Source organism: Carettochelys insculpta, chromosome 14, assembly GCF_033958435.1.
Source record: "Carettochelys insculpta isolate YL-2023 chromosome 14, ASM3395843v1, whole genome shotgun sequence".
Lineage (NCBI taxonomy): Eukaryota > Metazoa > Chordata > Testudines > Carettochelyidae > Carettochelys > Carettochelys insculpta.
Window position 1 is genome coordinate 35,277,556 of NC_134150.1, and position 21,929 is coordinate 35,299,484.

Consider the following 21,929-nt stretch of genomic DNA (forward strand, 5'->3'; position numbering starts at 1 on the left):
CATATACTCGGTCTGAACAATCTGTCATCCAATTATTTATAGAGCCTAGCCACTGTTGTGTAAAAATATTATAAACTATCCAGCCACCATTTAGGAGCGATGTTGGTCATAAAATCCGTTTACTTATATTGATTTTCTGGGTGTTCACTATAGTTTTGTATTCACCAGTGATGTCTGAAAAGGGAAGAGCAGTTAACAGCTAATGGCAATTTTCTTTAATGGTAATAGTCGAACACCTGGGTTTGACTCAGAGGATTCTTGGTTCAAATCATGTAAGTCAAATCTAGGACTTAAAACTGGCTAATATTGCCTTCTTAAGATGAATATGTCCTTTTTATTAACAGTATTAGAAGCCACTGTCCACTGGTGTTTTTGTTTATGTAAAACAACAGCAATCTAGTAGGCTTGTTTGCTGGTAATTTAATAAAATTTTCACTTGCTCAGCTAGCGTTTCATTTTCTTTTGGGAAACGTCAGATCTGATGGACATGCAATATGCATTGTAGCCTTTGCTACACATGAAGTTTATCAAACCTACAGAAAATGGATGGAATATTTCGCTTAATTAAGCATTTGGGATCAAGAAAGTGTGGAGGATAAATCCTTGGTTTCAGCATGGGAGTGATCTGTGCAGCACAGTATTGCTTTCAGAACAGAAATTTGTGGCTTCTTGGAAATTTGTGGCTTCTTCTGGTGGTTAGTGCAAGGAGCTGAGAGTCAGAAAGGCCAGGTTCTACTCTTAACTTTGCCACTAGTTCTGGGGTATGAGTCTTAATTAGTTAATTTGCAAGGTGATTGGGGCTCCATAGAAGGTACTGCTGAAGTACCCAATGATGGTATTTTCAATCAAGGGTATGGGGGTGGGAGGGGACAGTGACCCTTTCAAATGACATATTTTTGTGCTTTATTCTGGAGCATTTTTTCCTTGACATTCTGTTGCTGTTTTAATCTCCCAGTGTCTTTCCCAGAGTTTAGAGTGTTAGCTAATGGGGGTACCTATGTCAGACATTTCCATGCTATAGGGTTTATTTTGCTGAACACCCTTGACTGTCTGGTGTCTTCAGAGCACGCCTTCTTACATTCAGAGCCAGAACAGCTGGGTGGAATTCAAGACCAGAATTTTCTCTCCTTCAGGCAAACAGACTTTTTGGCACTGCAGCTGTTTTTGTTATAAAGTGATATGAAAGTTTTGGCCAGTTATGAACTTCAGTCCTCAGGAGTACATGACCATCAGTCTATCCAGCCAGCTGGAGCTGGTAGAAATATTTTTCACAGAACAGTTTTTGGTCAGTAAGTGCAGTTTCATCAAAATCTTAATGTCTTGTAGGAACATGTGTATTTTGACAAAATGGTCAATGGAGAAAAATCAAAACAAATAGATTTGACTTTCTTGTTTATTTGATCATGTCAAAACGTGATTTGATTTTTATCATTTGGATTCGCTTAATTTTGAATGTTTATTATATCAAAATATTGATTATAATAGATATTATACGTAATGTATTATTTTGACATTATCTAATTGAAATGATTCAGTACTATCGAAATTGTTTGGATGGTGTTTTTTAGTTTTTGCACCCCATGGGAAAAATGAGAATTTTAGTTCTTTATTCTGATTTGAAGTGAAAGCAGAGTTTGAAATGCCATGGTTCCCAGTGGAATGGTCAATCTGTTTTCCAACTAGAGCTGCAGCCAGTCTGGGACCCTGTTGATGATAACCTTAATATCTCTGAAGCCTAATCTCTGTGCTTGGTGATCCATGGTGCTTTAGGTGAGCAGCTGATTCTGATAATACACTGTAAGGGTTTTAATCCATTGGCATTAGAGAGACACTTCTGATTTTCATCAGGTGAGACCAGGCTCAGATCCTGATGTTGGAGGCACATTCATTACCCAGGCAGGCTTTAACTATTGCTGCTCTGGTTACCATTAATTATCCTTCACTTGGAATAAAATTAATTCTGAGTTTGAACACATATCCAAAAACATGGGGAAGGGGAAAAACCATGAAAAGATGCTTTCACGTTTGTTAGGTGCACAGGAAATAGTTTGTAGGATCTTTTCTGATGCAGGAAACAAGACCTTCTAAAAGGAGATAAATTTTTATCCAAGGAATAGCCTTGCTGTTCTCTTCCACAGGACTTGTTTGATCATTTTTTTTGTTTTCACTATTCATTGAAACACCCCCAACTGCAAGAAAAGGCCATAGCAGCTGAAAAGAAATGAGAAGAAGTTGGAAAAGCAAATGCACACAAAATACTTCTAATGTACCCTGGAAAGGCATGTACGCTTTCCTGTGCCCTTAATGGATTTACGTCATTGTAGCTGCTTTTATAATTTTTGGTATCAAGCCTGTGACCTTTGGGAACATTCAACTATTTCCTTATTGGCTATGACCCTAGCTGAACACAGGCCATTTTTAGCAGTTCTGCTTAATATGGACAAAAACTGGTGCACATGTTGCATTGAGAATGACTGTTGAAGCATTTATGCAGATGCTATAAACTATTTATGTGTTTTCTTTAACATTTTCACTGCATTCGGTTGTTGCCAAGACACTACTCAGATAACTAGATGGCAGCTAGGGATTGGAGAATGAGGGAGGATGGTGCATAAATGATGGTATCTGCAAAATGTCATTTTAATGCAGATTGGTGATCTGACATAGAAGTCTAGTGGCCTGTGATAGTCAGAGTCTTCATCAAAAGCTGATTGTAGTTAGTGGGAATCCTTCCATCAACCTATAAAGGTTTTGGATCAGCTGAAGTTAATTCTTTTTATTGTTTTTTAAAAGTTAAATATTTAATATTTTAAATTTAAAGAAGATATAACATTCTTTGTCACTGCTGCCTGTTAAAATAAATGGATGATAATGGAAACCCTTGTCTTTGGTGACAAGTTTCAGAGGGGTATCTGCGTTAGTCTGTTTCAGCAAAAAAAAAAAAAAAAAAAAAGACTCTTCTGGCACCTTAAAGACTAACAAAATTATTTAGGCATAAGCTTTTGTGGGCTGCAACCCACTTTGTCAGATGCATCATTTCTTTGATAGATTCTTGAAAAGTCTCCATTACTTTCATGAATGGCTGGGTTGAAGCTGACAGTTGCACAGTAGAGCGCCAAGGTCAGTGGTTTCAAATGCATGCAACTTTGAACTGCTTTGAGGTTTCTGAAGAACACGCAGGGGGTTTGCTTGTGTTTGAGCTTTGACAGAATCTAATGGTTCCATTTGTGTGTTTTTTGTTTTTAATTGCAGGCTGCAAACAGTTATCTGAGAGACCAGTGGTTTCACTCTTTGCAGTGGAAGGTAGGTTTTGCATTTGCTATTTTCCTTGTAATATTAACAGTTGTAACTCTGAAGTGTCCTTTCCCCTTTGACAACACCATCTATCCATGGCTCACAAAGTGTTATATGAGTGCAAATGCCAAGAAGCACTCCTTGGTAAGGGTGCCAAGAGTGGCATGTGAGCTGATTTTCATTGGCATGCAAGGCAGAACTCAGTGTTGTCCGTCCCACCCACCCCCGGTGCAGCCAGGAACTTGCTCAAAGCCAGGCTGCCTGTGGATTAACAAAAGACAAGCTAATGCTGCCAACCAGTGTGTACATTTTAAAGCTGTCTCTGAATCTTTTATTTATTTATTTATTTATTAGCAAAGCTGTTGTAAGTAGGACTATGAGTGACTTTAAAAAGTATCACCAGCACTCAGGCCATACATAGAGATCAAAAGGTCAAATTTCAACACTCTGCCTCAGATAGGTTGTTGACCTCTGGCCTAGTGCTATAAGCCTGTGGTGGCCTCCATACTGTACAGGTTGCACCTCTTTGGTCCAGCACCCTCAGGATCTTGCTGGTCCTAAAAGAGGCAGTTTGCTGGACTAGGGGAAGGTCAGTTCTAGCTCCACTCCTGGGCTTGTCTCCCAGCTCTGCACCAGCCTCAGTTACCCCTGCCTTGTTGCCGGCCCCCTGCCTGGCGCTACTCAAGGCTTCTGCTGCTGGCCCCACATTCCTCCAGATGGCTTGCTGTCAAGCCCGGCTTGGGTACCAGCCCTGGTTGGGCCCCCTGCCATGCTGCTGGGAGCGCCTGCCACTGGCCTGCTTGGGCTGCCAGCTCAGCTCTGCTCCCAATGGCCGTGCTCTCACAACACACCCCAACCAGGACCCTGGCCATCCAGCCCCTCTTGGGATGAGCGCTCCAGCCATCTGGTCCTGCATGGGCAGCTGGCCTGCTACTGCTGACCTCCCCTATACTCCTGGCCAGCTGGCCCTGTCGTGTTCCCATTTCTGGGTTGACGGTAAGGCAGACAAATTAATCATGAGATTCTAATCCAGGGGTGGCCAACCAAAATAGCTGTGAATAGAGTATAAAGAGCCATGTATTATGTATTTATTTTGATCTATCTATATGTATCGATAAAAATATATAATACATGACTCAATACCTGTCTCCTCTCCCAGAGCCAGGCACCCCCAGCCCTCCTGCTGTAACCCAAACCCCCTCCCTTCCCTGCAGAGCCAGGCATCCCCGGCCCTCGTGCTCTAACCCAATACCTGCATCTCACTGGAGCCACCACAGCCATGTGCGTGCACAGAGTGGCCGTGAGCAGTCTCCATACGTGGCTCCAAGCAGGAGCTGCATTTCATTGAGCAAAGAGGTACATATGGCTCAAGAGCCATGGGTTAGCCAACCCTCTTCTAATATATGTTGCCCATGTACTTCATTTTTGTTTATTTGTGTGAAGCTGGGACGAGAGTATCTTTTAAAGTTACTTATTAGTCATAATTAGCATCTGGCTGTTTATCAGTCTGTTTTATATTTAAATTATCTGCAATTACACACAGTTTTGGCTGTTGAGAATTCAAGATTCTCACATAATTTGTTGTGCTCTTTGGGAATGAGGTTGTTGAACACGGGCTCACAAATGACACTCTATGTCAAAAACACATCTTTCCAAACTGTCAGAGCTTATGGCCTTTAAAGGATCCGTAGATGAATTCTGTTACAGGTCTAAATTGGTCATGAAGACACATTTTTATTTGGGAATGAATGGGGTTGTTATGTGTACAAATCCCATAGTATAAAACAGTAACTTTCCCATATGGTTTTTGGGGTAGAGGCATTAGCAACGGACTTTTCTTTGGCAACATTCCAGCACAGTCCAACAGGCGAACTTTTCTTGGTCCCCTGTCAAGATTCTGTTCTGCCTACAACACGTGCATAAGAAAATAGATGGAGGTCCTTCTCAAAGAAATCCTTTAGTGCAGACATTATTGGATTGTTCAGATTGTGGAAAAATAGATACCAAGAAAAAATTAGTTTTATTCCTGTTTTGTACAGTTAGACTTCTTTTACCAGCTACTTACAGAGAAATGAAACAGAGGAAAATTAAGGGATAAATTTGCTTTTAAATCTCATGATTTGGTTTACCCATGCAGGTATAATACCTGCTTTACAGCTGTATTGTAAGGCACATTTAATACTTTGAGATCCTGGGCTAGAAAGCACTATGTAAAATGTGAACTATTAATGTGTTCTTTCCCGTTAATAAGCTACACACCTTGACAGTCTTTTGAGGACGTTAAAGTAATTAGTGGGAGGAACAAATGAAGAAAATGTGTGGCTTTCAGTATTTTGAGTCTGCTTTGCTATGTTATGTGATGACTTATTTTCTGGTCAGTATCACATTTTGTGTGGTGACACCTCAGTGCTTTACTGCAGTGCCCAGCAGCCTTTATCACCTTATGGCACCCTTCAGCACTTGTTATAATTTCACAGAACATCCAATATCTATCTGTCTGTCTGTCTGTCTATCAATCCAATAAAATCACAGGCACTGAGTTGGACAGGGGAAGTTGGGAGTGCCTGGCTGTGGGGGAGGGGATTGGGAGAGATATATACTGTTTGCCACTGTGTGTGTGTGTGTGTGTGTGTGTATCCCAATCCCCTCCCCCTCAGCCAGGCACCTCCAGTCCACCAGCTTTAATTCACTGTCCTCCCCCTCCCCCTTCCCTACAGCCAAGCACCCCCAACTTCCCTTGTCCAACTCAGTGCCTATGATTTTCCAGAGCTGCCACGTGCTTCTCCTGCCAAGTGGTGGGGTGTGTGCAGAGTGGCAAACAGTATACTAGTTGTGGAGCACTGCACTAGTCCCAGCCTGGGGAAGTGAATAGAACCCAGGATTTCTGGCTCCCTGTCCCCTGCTCTAACCACTAGGCTCGACTCCACCCTCTTCCCTGGTGAGTGATAGAACACAAGGGTTCTGGGTCCCAGCCTCCCTCCACTCCAACCAGTAGACTCCCCTCCCGGCAGTGGGATAGACATTCACCTCCTTCTGGCAGGGAGTGGAGTGAAACCCAGAAGTTCTGGCTCCCAGGCTTCCTTCTCTAACCACTAGGCTAGACTTCTGTCCCCTTCCTGGGAGGGGAAGGGGCAGGGGGATAGAACCAGAGACTCCTGACTCCTAGCCACAAGGCTAAGCTCCCAGCCCACTCCCTGGGGGTGAACAGAACCCAAGAGTCCTAGCTCCCAGCCCCCTAACTACTAGACTAGACTCAGGCATGCGAAGTGCCACTTTGCAGCACAGGAGTGTGCCATGGCACACTTGTTGCAGAGCAAAGCTGCCATGTTACTCATGATGAGTATCCTTGCTGTTTGAATGATTCCATTGATGTCTTGTGCATTGCTGGATTGAAACCAGAGTGTTTAGCACCTTGCAGCATCAAGCCCATACTTTGATTCAAGTTCTCAGCAGTAAGATTCAAAATGTTAAGGACTTGATAATCCTCTCCCAGTTCATGACTTCACCCATTGTCTGCCTCTATTTAGGTGACAAATAGGGATGTGTGCAAAGGCTGTGCTAAGCCCTGGTGCTGCTGCTTTTTGCCATTTGACTGTGCCTTTTACTAATATCCCAGTGTATGATTGATGCAAATTTAGCCTTTAAGGTAAGATTATCTTACTGCTTATGCAGCCATGCAGCAGAATAAGGAGACATCATGAAAGTTTCATGGGCTGCTATTTCGCCTCCAGCCTTCATGGGCAAGGAGTGAGCAGGAGGAATAATGACTAGGTGGATTGTCTCACCCCACCCAGCATGCCTGCCAGGAGAGCAGAAGCTAGTGGTCTGGGCCGGCAGATGACCTCCTCAGAGAAGGGGAGAATTAACCCAGATGTTCACTGAGTCTCAGGTCCTCTGCTCCATTCACAGGGCAGATGGTAAATGTACGACCTAGCCTTGAAGATTTAAAGAGCAAAGAAAAACTGGCTTGTTTCATACATCTTCCAATGATACAGCAACAACTTCACTCTGTAGAGGCTGTGCTTAAGAATGAGCTTTGTAAACTTTCCAGTGCTTGCAAGCAAGCTTCTCATTCTGGGAAACCTTAAGGAACTGATCCTGAGTGGATATTTGCTGCATAGAAAAATTAATTTTTGCTCCTCTTACTTTTTAAAGTTCTTTTTTAAGAGACAAAAGCATTATCTTGATTGGAAAGGTCTTCCTTTTGCCAGGAATAGGAAGCAATTCTTTTCCATGGAACAGTGGCAGAGCTTGAATCATGGCCCATATACCTTGTGTTAACACATTCCTGTTTGCTGGAATACAGTAGTTTGTAATGTGCAAGTTGCATTATTTTTCCAAGGAGGAACATCCACTAACTTCATACTATTTACCTTGAAGCATATTTAGCAGTTCAAGTGAATTCATAATGGCAGCAAGGGCAAAGTCAGGATGTCAATAAGTGGACTCCTTGCAGGTCCACTTATTGGTCCTTGCAGGTGGCCCACAGCCTCAGTTTCCTCTCTTGGACTCCTCAGTAAACTTCACCCAGAGACTGTTTGTTTGTGGCCAGAAATACTTGTCCTGGGATTTGAGTTTATTAGCACAAAATAAATTCCAAACCCCATAGAAAAGTCTGACAACAGTCACCAAAAAATCTTCTGTTCCTAGTTCCTGGCTTCCCTGACTGGGGCCTTTCTTCATCTGGTAAACCCCTCCACAGCCCTATATAACTGGATTTTGTACACCTGGGGAGCCTGATTTCCCTGGTTCTTAGCTTTCTTTAGCCCTCTTGTTTCCAGGCTTACACCCTCCCCGAGGTCAGTGGTCTCCTGATGGAGCTCTTGCTTGTTGGAGCTCTTCTGCAATCTTTACTCCACCTTCCTCTAGTGGTTTCAACCTAAACATTTCTCCCTCCTACCCCACAGCTTCCCATTGCTGTTACAGGAGAATCACTTAAGCCGTGCTCAGGTGTGCCTACTTTGTGATGAAGTTTTGGTTGGTCCAGCTCTCTAGCCCATACAGGGGCAAGCGTCCCTTTTTATACAGGATTAAGTTGCGCAGTTGCAGACTCTTCCCCTGCTGTTGCTGATACTGGTCTGTTGGATCACTTGTGCTACAACCTGTAACTCTGACTCGGCTATCAATTAATATTTCGTGTTGATATGGTGACTAAACAGATCACAAGGACCCTGCAAAGAAGCTAGGAAGCCTGATGTTTCAGAAAGTTGATCTGCAGCTGGGGCAGGGTAATATCTGCCTCTGTTTCTCAATAGGTTGGTTGCCGTGCCGGATGGTACTTAGGTATGGTCCTTTGATGCTAGCACTCTCATCAATAATGTAGCTCAAAATATATCTAGATGCAAATTTCTAAAGTACTTCCCCACTGGGGAGCATTACTATAGTTATATGTTATTTAGTATTGTGATAGTTACCTGGAGTCACTGGAGATCTCAGCTAAGCTCAGGGTTCTATTTTACTTGGCACTGTATATACTTTCTCTTCGCTGGAGAACTTACTGTCTAAATCAGGGGTGGGGAACCTTTTTTAGGTTGGGGGCCACTGATCCACAGAAAAATCAGTTGGCTGCCGCACAGAGGTGAAAAACAGGAAACAAAAGTCCTCACTGACCCGGCCTCCAGCTGAGAAGCAGGAAGAAAAGGCACTCGCCTTCCCTCAGGGCCATATTAACTCTTTTTGGGACCTGGGACTAGTATATTTTGTGTGGGAGGCCCCTTAGGATCTGAGGTCGGGCCAAAAATGAAGGGTTCAGTGTGTGGGAGGGGACTGCTGTGGAGTGGGATGGACATATGGAGGCAGGGTGCAGGAGCATGGTGGCGAGTAAAATGTAGGAGTAGGGAGAGGGTCTGGGCCGGACGGAAGATAAGGGAGCCAGGCAAAGGTGCAGAGTCTGGACAGGAGGGAGATTGCAGGAGTGGGATGAGGTCTGGGAGGGCAGTAGGGTGCAGGAGAGGGCTGGAGCGTGAGGGAAGTAGGCAGAGGTAGGGTGTAGAGGTGGGCTGAGGGTGAAGGTGTGGAGTCTGCAGAGGAAAAGTGAGGGATGGAGCCAGGGTTTGTGGCACTTACCTGGCACAGCTAACATTTAGGGGAGTCGGGGGTTGGATGGGGGGAACAGAAGGTGTCTCCTTGTTGTCTTGCACCCTGTGGGCACCGCTTCCCATCCTGCCAGTGGTAGCAACGGGTGTAACCTGCAGGCGAGTGTAGGGGCTTCCTTGTGCCAATGTTCCCTATCCAGAGCTGGATGGGAGGGGGAACCACAGCGCTCAGAGGAGTTTTAGCTCTGGTTCCCCACAGTGGGGAGGTGGTGCTTGCACTCCTGCCATGAGGGGGTGCCAAGGCTTGAAAACTTGCTATGATGCTGGTGTGCTAGTGCCAGCTTGCCCTGCAGTAGGGGGGAAGCCACTTGCCTTACTGCTGCACAGATCAAGGCAAGCTGGGGGCTGTATCCAGCCCCCAAACCATAGGTACCCCATTCCTGGTCTAAATAGACATGATTGAAAGGAAGTATTAGCGGCCCTGTTGTACAGCTGGGGAACAGAGGAGCTAAGTGAATTGCCTTATGCTCCACAGGATGCCTGTGTCAGAGATAGTAACTGAATCCAGGTTACCTAAGTTTCTAGTCAAAAGCATTGACTTCAAGGCCAGCTTTGGTCTCATTGCAGTCCATTAAAATTTATGGATGCCTCTTATTATGAAAGGCAAATAAATCTTCTGGGTCATAGGATTAGCTGCTTTTATTCCCCTTTCTCCTCATGCTACTCCTCAATGTATTTCATAGAACAGTGTCTCTTAAACTCTGTTCCATGACCAACTCACAGGTGTGCCAGGAGTGCCTGATACCTTTTTGATATCACACATTGATGGTTTATATTTTCTGTTATTAAAACCAGAAACAATGTTACTTCTTCATTGCTATAATACCTGATTAAATTACTTCCTTTTGGTTTTGTTGTATATGTTAACAATTTTTTTAAAAGAAAATTTTCATAGGTGTTTCGCATTAAATAAAAATATTGTTTGGTGTTCCGTGGTTTCAAAAAGTTTAAGAAACACTGTCATAGAAGCAGGCAGGGTGAACAAAGGGCACATGAGATCAGCCATCTTTGTCATATTGGCTAAGGAATATAAACAGAGGGATCGTTTAGGGGCAAAAATAAATAACGGCATTTTCCTTATGTATTGTTTGTCTCTGACTCTATTTTTTGCTCTTCGGAGCAAAAACAGGGTCTCTCTGTGTGCATGTTCATAATGCAGCTCACACGTTGGCAGTCCAGTCCTGATTGCGGGTTTTGATCACTACCACAGTACTCATTTTTCATGTTAACAACAAAATGCTTGATCAAGAGAGATAAAATTATACTGAATCCAGATAAATCTTTCCAATATAACACTACTTTTCTAAAGGACAGGATGGAGATTTACACAGGAGGGGAAAATACATACATGAAAAGATTTTACGTGGCTCTGTTGCATTTTAATTGTTCTCATGGGTAAAAAGTGACCATTCCCATCCTGGGATGTAGCCATTCATGTTTTTCAAACTGGCATTAAAAATGCCAGTTGCAAAGCTGATAGGTTGTGGTTTGCCTCCTGAGCTGCCAGGCAAAAAGCACCATATTGGGTCTTCCATGATACAGTGGGAAGAGTGACTTTGGCTGGGCATTGCCATCTTAAACTTCTGTGAGCTGGAAGTACCAGATGTGCATCGCATCCTGTCGTGCTAGGAAGTGGTTCTTAGTTTACTTTCTGCAAATCATACTGTTCGTTTACATTTAACGTTTGTCTGTCTGTCTGTCTGTCTGGACAGTGAAAGTAGACCGGTCCATTTAACTTTTGTGTATATATTCCTTTCCGCATTATTTATTTTCTCATGCACAGGGAAGCGGTACAGTGCTGCAGTTTTTGCGTTGCAACATTTAAAATAAACATTTCCCCTGCAATTCAAGTACAGATTTGGAGCTATTGGTTTTCACTGAGAGAATTTTGTTTTTAACAAAACCTGTGTTCTGGGCGAGATATCAGCTGACAATGGCCCTCTGATCAGTGAGTATTTCTCTCATCCCTTGAGGTCCAATTGAGATGTCTTTACTTGCTGTGAATACTTAATTCCACCTTTCAAAGGAATCACTTGTGGTATAAGGCACTGGTTCCCAACCTTTCCGGTAACATGGCACATTTTAATGAGACAAACAGTTCCACAGCACACCCACTTTTTTCAGCTGAATCAGTTGCTCATAATGTCACATTTACTTATGTTTACTGTGGTTACAGTCTTACTAAAGAGGTTTGCAAGATAGCAGTACATAGAGCAAGCTAAACAAGGGTCAAATGCATCAATGTTTCAGATCTACCACAGACTACACTGTGTTAGCCAGCCAGCACAGACACGTTTTCAAAACCTGCTCAGCGCCCTGCTAGGGATGTTGAGTAAACGAGTAACCACTGAAAGCAGCTCCCCACCCCGCCAGCCCATTGGAGCCAGGACATGGCATTTAAACTGTGTCCTAGCTCCAATAGGCTCTCGCCCTGCCTCTCTCTCCCTTGCCACAGTGGGATGTGGTGGTGGGGCTCCATACCAGCTTGTCAGGGCCAGGAAGCAGCATTTCAGCTGCCTCCCAGCATGAATGAGGTTCTGTGGGGTTGGCATTTCCCCTCATGGTGGCGCTTTGGGGATGGAGGGAGAATGACAAATCCCCTGCCAACTGGGACTGAGGCAGCCTTGCTGCGTGAGTCCCAGCTGGTGTATGGTTGTCATTTTCCCCTGCTCCTCCAAGTGGGTCTGTAAAGAGCCACAGTGAGGGGAAATTGTATGAAATTTCATGGCACATTTGGACATTTCTCATGGCACACAAGCACACTGGTTGGAAACCACTGGTGTAAGGTATTATTCAGTGTGAGTCGTTAGAGATCAGAATCTGATACCACTGTTCATGTTGAGTAGCACTCTACTCCACCAGTGGCTCTGATGATTTGTGCCCAGAGACTGAAGGTAGCAGATTCTGACCCTAGCAGTGTTTTTATATTTATATTGAAGCTCAGTGCTTTTATATTGCAAACAGCCAAGGTTAAGTTGAGAGTTGCTGTTCTGAAAAATGTGGCATAGCCTCATGTGAAGCACCTTACGGCATTGTCGCTATGGTAATGGTTAAAAATAGCGCTGTTGCAGGAGTGAGGTTTATATAGAATTTAAATGATAGCATCAAAGGATTTAAATCTGTGTACGAAGTGTCTTGAAATCATGAGATCAGAAAACTTACCAGAGATGATGGTTGAAAAGTTCCATTGTTGAAATGGGCATGGGATTGGCAGTTAATCTCCTAGCAAATGATCTGAGAGAGGAAGCTCTGACATCATGTGGTAATACATTAGTCGTGTGACACACTTCATATCAACCCTATTTAAACTCAATAGAATCCTTTGTCTATTTCAGCCTATCTTTTTCCACCATTGCCTCCAGTCTTCACTGGAGCAGATATTACATTTTAGTATGAAAACAGGAGAAATGTCATGCCCATTTCTTTGTGATCTTAGTAGGTATACCTTAGGCATTTGATAAAACAGTTTTCTTTTTTTCAGCAAGTTTTCAGTAACAAATGGACATAAAGGCATAGGAGGAAAAAGAAGTCCTCATCTATCTTTCCTTAAACATGTGAATAATTTATTCAGGGAAAGCTAAACTGAGTACATTTAGTTTTGCCTTTAGTTCTGGAAGCGGGGAGCCCCTTTGCTCATTCTTACATCTTATGGGGGGTGGGTGGGGGGAGTTCAACCCTAAGGAAATTTGGTTCCTGCCCCTTCCACTGAAATATGCTGTTATCTATTTTGGGAGACCATGGAGGGAGAGATGACTTCTCAGTTATCTGGATCCAGTCCTGTGGAAGGTTTTGAATATCTGTCATCTTAAACTGAATTTAGTAAATAACCAACATAAAATGAGGCATCCAGCTGATTTTGGTTATTTGGATAGGCTGCTGCATTAAAAACTTTTTGGTGTCTCGTGCCTTGTTCCTAACAGAACTGACTCCTGGTGCCTTTCTCTCAGGATGAGGCAACTTTGCCTCCCAGTTCCAAACCCTGCTGTGGGGGCTTACCGTTCACACGTATGTTCTGGGAATACCATCTCTTTATTGCCCAGTCTTAATGTATGAACCTTTTTGGTAGCATTCCCCTGTTCTTTTACTGCAATTGATATTCCCACCCAGGCAGTGGTCTGAACAGCATCCCTATGAATTAAAGGGTCACCTCCTGGACATTTATTTTTATTTAGAATACAGTCTATTTGTATAATGTACTAGCAAATTTCCCCAGTGTTGCTTAGGTTCTTAACTCAAGTAAAGGTGTGTTTTTTGGTTTTTCCTTCCCCCCCCCCTTTGGAAAATAAATAAAAGGAAAATGTACGTGCTTCATTTAAATTATTGTATTTTTAAAAATATAGTATTTTTATGAAGTTAATTTTTATTATGTATTTCTTTAAAAGGATTGTTAATAGTTGTCCATTTATTTTTTAAAAAAGGGAATTCTATCAAGGCTTTTTTTTTCTTCATCTCTGTGAGCTCTTATTGTTCGTTGTGTTCTAACAAAAAACGTGCTGCAGTCAATTTGATTTCCAGTAACATTTTCTTCTAGTTTTTGAACCATAAGCATTGATTTAAGTATGGCAAGACAGAGCACTACTCCAAATATCTCTGTTTTGTCTCTTGTCTGTAAGGTTTATTGAGAAGCAATCCTATTCCAGGTTCATCCCTATTTTATGGCTCATAGTTCAATCCCAGTGTTGGCTCAATTATGAATGTACTGATATGGTGAATCTGCCTCTTTTCTGTTTGGTTTTACGGAAGGAAATCCTTTTCCAAGCATGTGGCATTTTCCTGGCACAACCAAACCTTTACATTGCTTTAAGTTATAATAATAGGAAGCTATATACCAAATGTAATGGCCCTAGCTCTTACTGCTTTGGAGGAGTTCTTGATCAAACAAATTCCCTAAAATATATAGGAGATATTTGATATATTTTGAATCCTACTCACAATTTCCTGTTGCTCAGGGCATTTTCATGAGCACAGGACATTTTTAGAGTGTAACTACTTTTTCAGCTACTTATTGATGCCTACCTAACCCAAAATCCAGCCAGTTCTTGGAGAATCATGGCCTTAATTTTCTGTTTCTGAGATGGGGTTGGTTGTTAGGGGGACTAGGGAGTCAGAAGCTCTCAGATTTGAAATAACTGCAAGGTAAGGATCACTTTTTTTACGAAAGCAAGGGGAAAACCAAAAATCAGCTAGCTGGTCAGCAGAATTGTTACTAAAAGGAGTCTCCTGTGTGTTTTCCATGAGGTCTGACAGATTTTTTAAGAGCTGACACAAAGGGAACCATTTGTGCACTTGGAGCAAAATCACTTCCATGTCAGTGCACGGGTGGGGTCACTCTTTCTGGGGGTGACACTGTCCCCACCAGAGAGGAAGACTCACTTAGACTACACCTTTACTGCTCCAAAAGGTGTGTTTTTATAGTAAAGAAGTTGCCATGGGTTCGTGATTTTGTTATGAAATCCTAGCAGAGACAGGCATAGGTACTTATTACCTTATGTCTATATCCAATTTAAGCCAATTCAAGGCAAGTCTGCAGTTGTGTAGAAAACAAAGTACAGCTGAATTGCGCCCCCCCTCCACCCCACACACAAATAAACACGGAGGCTTTTACTAGGCTCTTTCTTGATCCTGTGTTTGGAGAACACAGAGTTGCTAGGCTACGTTGCTCTTTTGGAATGGGAGGAAGGGGAGATGGACAGCTGGGGTGCGCTTCTGAGTGGCTCAGAGTCCTGCTGGAGAATTGCTGTTGTATCGTGCTCCTGTACTCACATGTTGACTAATTCTAAGCAATTCTGTCTGCCTGGTCACAGTGACCCTATATCTCAACAGATTTGTGAAGTATTCTTTCAGTTTCTCTTTTATAATTGTAATAAAATGAAGCCTTCCCTTGGGTTCCTAAACTAGACCCAGCCTCAGGAGAGCTAGATTCCCTAACACAAATGCAAGGAAGTGTCTTTGGGAAATCATAGGCGAGCTCCTTCAGAGAGATTCTGAGGTGTAATTGTCATTTGTCCTCATGTGAGCCACTGCACATGAGAACCTGTGATTTAATGGTGGATTGTACTTTCTCATTCAGGTTGCAGCTCCTCAGTCAATCTAACCTTCCTGTGGAAGCTTTTTCAAGAATTGTACTGATGAGAATGAAGATATTTTCCAGGACAGAATTTCCCTACTTCCCTTGTCTTTTTTCTAAGGAGGGTTAGAAAGTATCCTGACCTGCTCTGCTACAAATCCCCCCTTCCCCTTGCCTTTTAGGGCAGGTGAAATCTCGCCTTCTAGTCCCTAATCTTGCTCTGTCTTTTGAGCTCTGTTGTAGGGAATGATTCCTCCTCTCATTGCTGTCCGAATGAGTCTTGAGACTGACAGGCCGCTCAGAGTATGTCTACCCTACCACTAAGCACTAACTAGCCCTGGGCAGCTGATAGAGCTTGTGAGGCATGGACTGAAGGGCTTTAAAAATCACTGAGTACATCTTCACACATCATTGATCTGTACCAGCCCAGCACAGCTGTTTCTACATGAGGGATTCAATGTTAGTCATATAGCTGACAAAACCCTCCAGTTTAGACATAGCCTTAGTTTCAGAAACTCTGATGATCAGACCTCCCTTTGGGAGGGCCTGCTCCTGCAGGGTGCTGAGCACTTTTTCCTCTGTGTAAAGTTCAGGGGAGTTAAAAGGTGCAAGGTACTTTGTAGGAGTGGCAGCCTTAGGGCCCCATACAGCACCATTGTATCTTGCAGTTGGTTTCCACTAGCTTGAGGAACAGATCCCTTCCTAGCCCAGGTAGTCACATGGGTCTAGAAAAGTAAGCATTTAAATTTTTCTCTTCTTCTTTTTATATTTTTCTCATAATGTGTCTTGAATTCATCACAATAAAATTGCTGTATCCAATATAAAATCCACATGCAGCGTGCCTGCTTAAAGGATGGCAGCAATTATCTTTAATGTTCACCAAACCAAATGGAATGAAGTGTGCTGCACATTGCTGTATTTATCATCTGTTATCTCTCCTGTAATAATTGCCAGATACTCAGCTTGTCATTGAAATGCCCTTCATTTTTTTGAAGAGTAGCATTTTTAAAAACTAAATTAGGAAGGAGAAAATATTGACAGGAAAAGCTGTTTAAATAATCTTTCCAGCCTCAGTGGCTATTGTGTCATTATTCACTGCAGCGTATTCTCTGGTGCTTTGTACAGTTCAATGTGAAATGAATAGTCTAGATTATACTTAAGCCACCCTGGTAAAGATGAGATTCACCAAGAACAAAGGAATTGCTGAGGGTGCTTTACTTAAACCAAATAAGCTTTAAAATTAACACCAATATTAACCTTGAGGATTTTCTCTTGTACAACCTGAAGTTCTCAGAAGCTCAGCAGGAGTTTTAGGTGCACAAATGGTGCAAAATTAGTCCCTTGAAATATGTTTCATCTTGCCATGCCAAGCAGCATTTGTATAAGAGAGAAAAAAATTGCAGTAGATTCAGTGAAATCTCCAGCGTTATGCTCATTGTGTGCTGTGAGCTCAGGGGTAAAGAGCTGGGTTAAGCAATGGAATCAATTCAGATGTAAATACTGCTCTGAAGTCTGATACCTCTCTATAGGAGAAAGGAAACCCCAATACAGTGCTCAGTAATTAGGGATAGAGTGCTTCTCCAAAGTTGTTTTAAGATGTTTGTGAGCATCACAGCAGCATACAGTATTGGAGCTCTCTCTAAGGCATCTGCAGGAGCAGCAGCTTCTGCAGCATGAACACGTTCCTTGAGCTGTGCACATCTCTCCTGCTGACGACATTGATGATGCAGGTGCACATGAGAGAGAAGTCAATTTCAAAGCCATTTATGGTGTGGCAGAGCTAGAAACACAGCAAAAAAATACATTTGCCAAGGAGGAGGAAACAAAATAGGTAAGCCTGTACGTTTCTATTTCCAAGCTTGTGCTGGAGGTGAGGCAGAGTAGGGGCCGTGAGAGTTTTGGGGAGGTGCTGCGAACACTGTGGAAAATTAAAATGCAAAAGGAAAAAATGGGGGGTGACAAGTGTCTCAACTCTGGCTTGTATATCTGGGAAATGTAACTGCTTTGCATGTTGCTGGCTGCCACCTGATCTGTCAGTGCTCCCTTACGCTAGGAAATAGCACTAACATGGGTTCTCCTTAGGAGGCATTAGTTATCGGTTAGTAAAATACACAGCACTTAGTGTTAATTTAGGGAGGCTTCCCAGCTGAATCTTTAGCCTCTTGGAATGATTGGCATATATTTCGCAGTCTTGCCATTGGCACAACATCCCGTTTCCTGGGCGACGACTGGATTCCAGCTGACAGTGTGGAATCTGAAGTGTGCAAAGCCAGAGCCAGTTGGTTTCTCTGCAGCAGGGACACTGTCTGGCTGTTCATCCCTGTGGCCTGGATGTAGTCTGCTCCTTGGAAAAACGGGTCAAAGAGCAGTAATGATAAAACGACCTTGTTCCTTTTTTTTTCTAGCCCGCAAGTCCCTCATTCCCACATCAGGCTGGTAGCTGGTGGGTATCGCCAACTGAATTCCGCAGACTCAACCAGTGTCTGTGTGAATGATGAGGTAGCATTAGAAAGCTGGATCCCAGTGACACTCTGTGACTTGGTGTCAGCAGTGTTCTGAATCCCAGTCAGTAATGCCCTGTCTCTCTGCTTGAGTTTCATTTTTTTGATAAGCATAAGACCACTGGCTGCTGAAGTTTGCTTTTCTTTGATTAAAGTTGTGTTGTTTTGTATCATGTGTTCACTTCCTGATGTGTGCTATAACTCCATCACAATTCGCTGCCTCTTCTGTCTTATTACTTGAAGACTTTCGTTCCCATGCATTGCTTTTAACATGGTTAACCTCTAATCTGTGTGTAATTTCCAATTTACATATCTAGCTCATAGGGTGATCTCTTTTTTTAGCTAGAGTCCATGACTGTCCATCTGTGACTGGCCCAGAGCTTAGAACATAGGCACTGCATGGCAATAACCGAACAGCCCTAAAAGTAGAAAGTCCACCAGGGAAACACAAGATGTGCCAAACTGGATCAGATCATGATGCATCTAGTCCAGTACCTGTGATGACCCTGGTGCAGCACCAGATACTTCAGGGGAAGGTTCTAGTTAGTACAGTTAGTAAGGTTCTAGTTAGTACTGCAGTACCAGTAATGAGAACTGTCCCAGGTGGAGATTGCAGGGCCAGAAAGTGATTGAAACCTCCCATCCACTGGAATGAGCAAGACCTCTGCGCTTGTGATGGTACGTTGTGTGTGTGTGTGTGTGTGTGTGTGTGTGTGTGTAGCTATGCACCTTGAAGCAAGGCAGGCCGCATCTGTGTTCACTGTGGGGTGTAACCACATGTAGGAGAGAAACGTTCAAGCCAGGAGGATGGAGTGGGAGAGGGTACTCTGCTCTGCTTACCTGCACCACCTTACCGTCTTCATTGTTATTTTATACCCATGAATGGCAGGCATGCAGTGTCTGCACTCTCCGTGCCACGGCATGTGTAGATATAGCCAGTGCAGCTCTTAAAGCAATGCAGTCTTGGCAGGACAGCTGGGAGATGGTCTGATTCTGTGCATCCAGAAGCCTCTGTGGGGAGGTTTTACATAGATCTCTGCCTTAAGTTTGAAGCAGCCCTTGCCTCTTGAAACCCCAAGAGATGGTAACCCCACCTAACTACCCATGGCTGATCCTTCCCTGAGCAGCAGCCAGCAACATTACAATGTGTCACAGACCCTTGGCTGCTGCCATAGGACTGGTGAACCTGGCCCACTGTCTTTCATTAAAAGATATAGCAAAATGTGGACAACATCATGGTCTTATGGGAAACACTATGTGGAATTTGCAACCTGAAAGTGCATCTGTGTCTGTTCAAATGCTTATGGAAGTCCTGGGTTTCTCTGTGTTTCTACTAGAAACATATTCCATAGTAGCAGTCAAATTCCGCAAAGCCAAAGCAACATTAAAAATAAACCCTTGTTTGGCACTGTGATATGAAAAATATGGGACAGCAGTTGCTGTGAACAGGATGAAAGCTGATGTTTTGCCAACCTAAAGTGTAAAGCTGGTGCTGGAACTGAGGCCTGAAGAATGGGAGCATTTGCCAAAAGGAAATGGAAGCGGGGATAGAGGGTTTCGGGGAATGTATCAAGGTCAGCCCTGCCAAAAACGCCTCCCCTGTGGACAGGTCTGATTACGATAGTAACCACATTAGTCTGTGCAAAGTGTGGCTGGAGCCACAAATGGCCTTCTGTGTGAGATTGTTAATGAACAGCATCTTGAAAGCACAGATCAGGGAGGTCTGGCTCAGGCTCTGCCAGCTATGTTTCTCTTCCATCATGGTGTATGTGGGGGGAGAGGGGTAGGCTGCATGTGAGGATTTATTGCTCAGAGGGCTTCCCCATAGGCAGAGGTGAGAACATACAGTACAAACCCCCCACATGGGAATGTTTGAATACAGCATGCTAAAAAATACACTGCAGGATTGGACAGAGGACAGATTGAATCAAGCTAAAATAGGGAATGTTTGCTTGGGTTAAAGGCCAGTGGTAAAATATATGGACTTATGGCTCTGGTCTCAAAGACCTAGAGGTTATGGGTTCAAATCCCAGCAAGACAAAGGTTTACTTCAGCTTTTCAAGAACTAAATATTGTGTATAATAAATAGGGTTTGTGTGTAAAGGGGTTTTCACACTCTCTATCATAGTACAGTCCATAAAAACAAAATCCTGCTTGTCTTTTATGGATCTTTAAAGTCCTCATAGGACTCATTTTCTTGGCATCTGCACTTTTGTGTTAAATACCCCTGGCTTGCCATGTTCTTGAGTGCAGATTGGCTGCCACCCTTTCAGCAGAGGTGGGCTCAGGCAGGTTAGTGGTCATGCTGCTGGTCATTGTGTCTGTAATTTTTAAAGTGCTTTGAGGTCTATGGGGAGCAAAGGATGCTGTTTATAAAATGCTGTTTGCACAGAAAGCATGTGTGGTAATGTGATTCTCTGGCTTTATGAGTGGACAGATGAGATCCCAAAGGAAGGAACAGGGAAGCAAGCAGGATCCACTCCCAGGAGAGAGCTGAAGTATTAGGTTAGTGTTCTGCATTTTTTTCTTATGGTACATGAGAGGAAGACAGTGGTTCAAGTGGTCACAGCTTACATAAATGGCACTACAATAACTGGCCACCCTGATGATGTTCAGTTATAGAGTCAACCTAGTCATTCTTTCAGAGTGTTTCCCATGAGTGGTTTTTTGGCCATTGCACCTTCCTTCTCAGAGCAGCCTTACTTCACCTAAGAGAACAGGACAAACCATTGGCTGAAGCTGCTGCAGTGTGAAAGAGAAGGGTCATCACCTTGTGAGCAGAGAAGTTTTTTAATAAGCTTGCCTCTACATAACCCTGCAGTGATGCACTTAAGATTTGGCTGCCACATATGAGTGTGCTACCCACGGGGCATGATGACATGCAGTAGGGCCGCCCCCTGAGTGCTCCTTTCCTTTCTCACCTTTATTGGTTCTGAGCAACAATGGAAACTATATTTGCGCTCTCATTTTTCCAGCACAGCATCTCAATGAAAGATGAGCCCTGACGTCAATAGGGATGGTCTGTTTCATAGTCCAGCTTTGTTTATTAGTCATGGCTGAACTCTCTTCACCTAATGCTGAACCTGCCTAAACTTCATGCCTCTGGAAGTTCAGCACAGGTTCAGATGTCCTCAGGTTCTCATGCTGTTGGGTTAGATACAGGTGCTGAAGCTGCGCTCATCACTGTAGTGCCTGAATGGATTGCATTAAGCAGCATGACACACACATGTCATGTGTTTGTTGTTGCACGCTTTCCTCAGGGGAAGAAGCATGTGCAGTGGAGTGTTCTGCTTTGGAGTTTTGGGATTTTCTAAGAAATGTGTGCTTATCGGAGACGGTGGGAGGGGAAGAGAGAGACAGCCCAGTGACGCCTCAGAGAGTGGAGCACAGTGGAAAACAAATCCAGATAGACTGAGTAGAAAAGGGGGCAGAAGGAGGAGAGAGATTCTGAAGGGAAAATGCAGCAGGTGCTGCATACGTTCCACCCGCAGTTGCCATACTGGCTCAGATGTGCAGGGCTTCTCTTGTACTTAATACTGAGCACTGGATGAAAGTTGTTACTAACTTGCTGTGTGACGTTGGCCAAATCACTTCACCTCTCTCTGCCTCAGTTTCTCACCCCACCCTTTGTCCGTTAAGGCTGTAAACTGTTCAGAGCTGGAACTGTCTGCCCGTGTATATGTGTTTGTACCATGCCTGGCAGTCTTGGCAATGTAAATAACAATGAGTTTCTTTTTTAATTGTGATTTGAAATCAAGATTTTTGAAGAGAGCTGTATTCACCTGAGTGAGAAAAGGGTGAAAAGTTGTGTACAAAAGTCCAAACTGGCTTTGCAAACCTCAGAAATAGTTGGTGGCAGTTCAAGGTTGCTTCATACACATTTCTAGTTGGTGGGTGGGAATTGGTATTCTTTAGCATCTTCTAGGGTTGGCCAGAATTCAGATAAAGAGAACTCATGTTTTGGAGCAAAAT

General features: G+C 43.4%; 1 protein-coding gene across 2 annotated transcripts in view; it reads left to right on the forward strand.

Moving 5' to 3' along the window:
* Nucleotides 1-21,929, forward strand: part of CMIP (c-Maf inducing protein) — a 190,108-nt gene that overhangs the window by 113,080 nt on the left and 55,099 nt on the right. For both annotated transcript variants that reach the window (XM_075008505.1, XM_075008506.1), the window contains exon 3: nt 3,253-3,303. In XM_075008505.1, the coding sequence (XP_074864606.1) occupies nt 3,253-3,303 (51 nt within the window). The remainder of the gene's footprint in view (nt 1-3,252; nt 3,304-21,929) is intronic.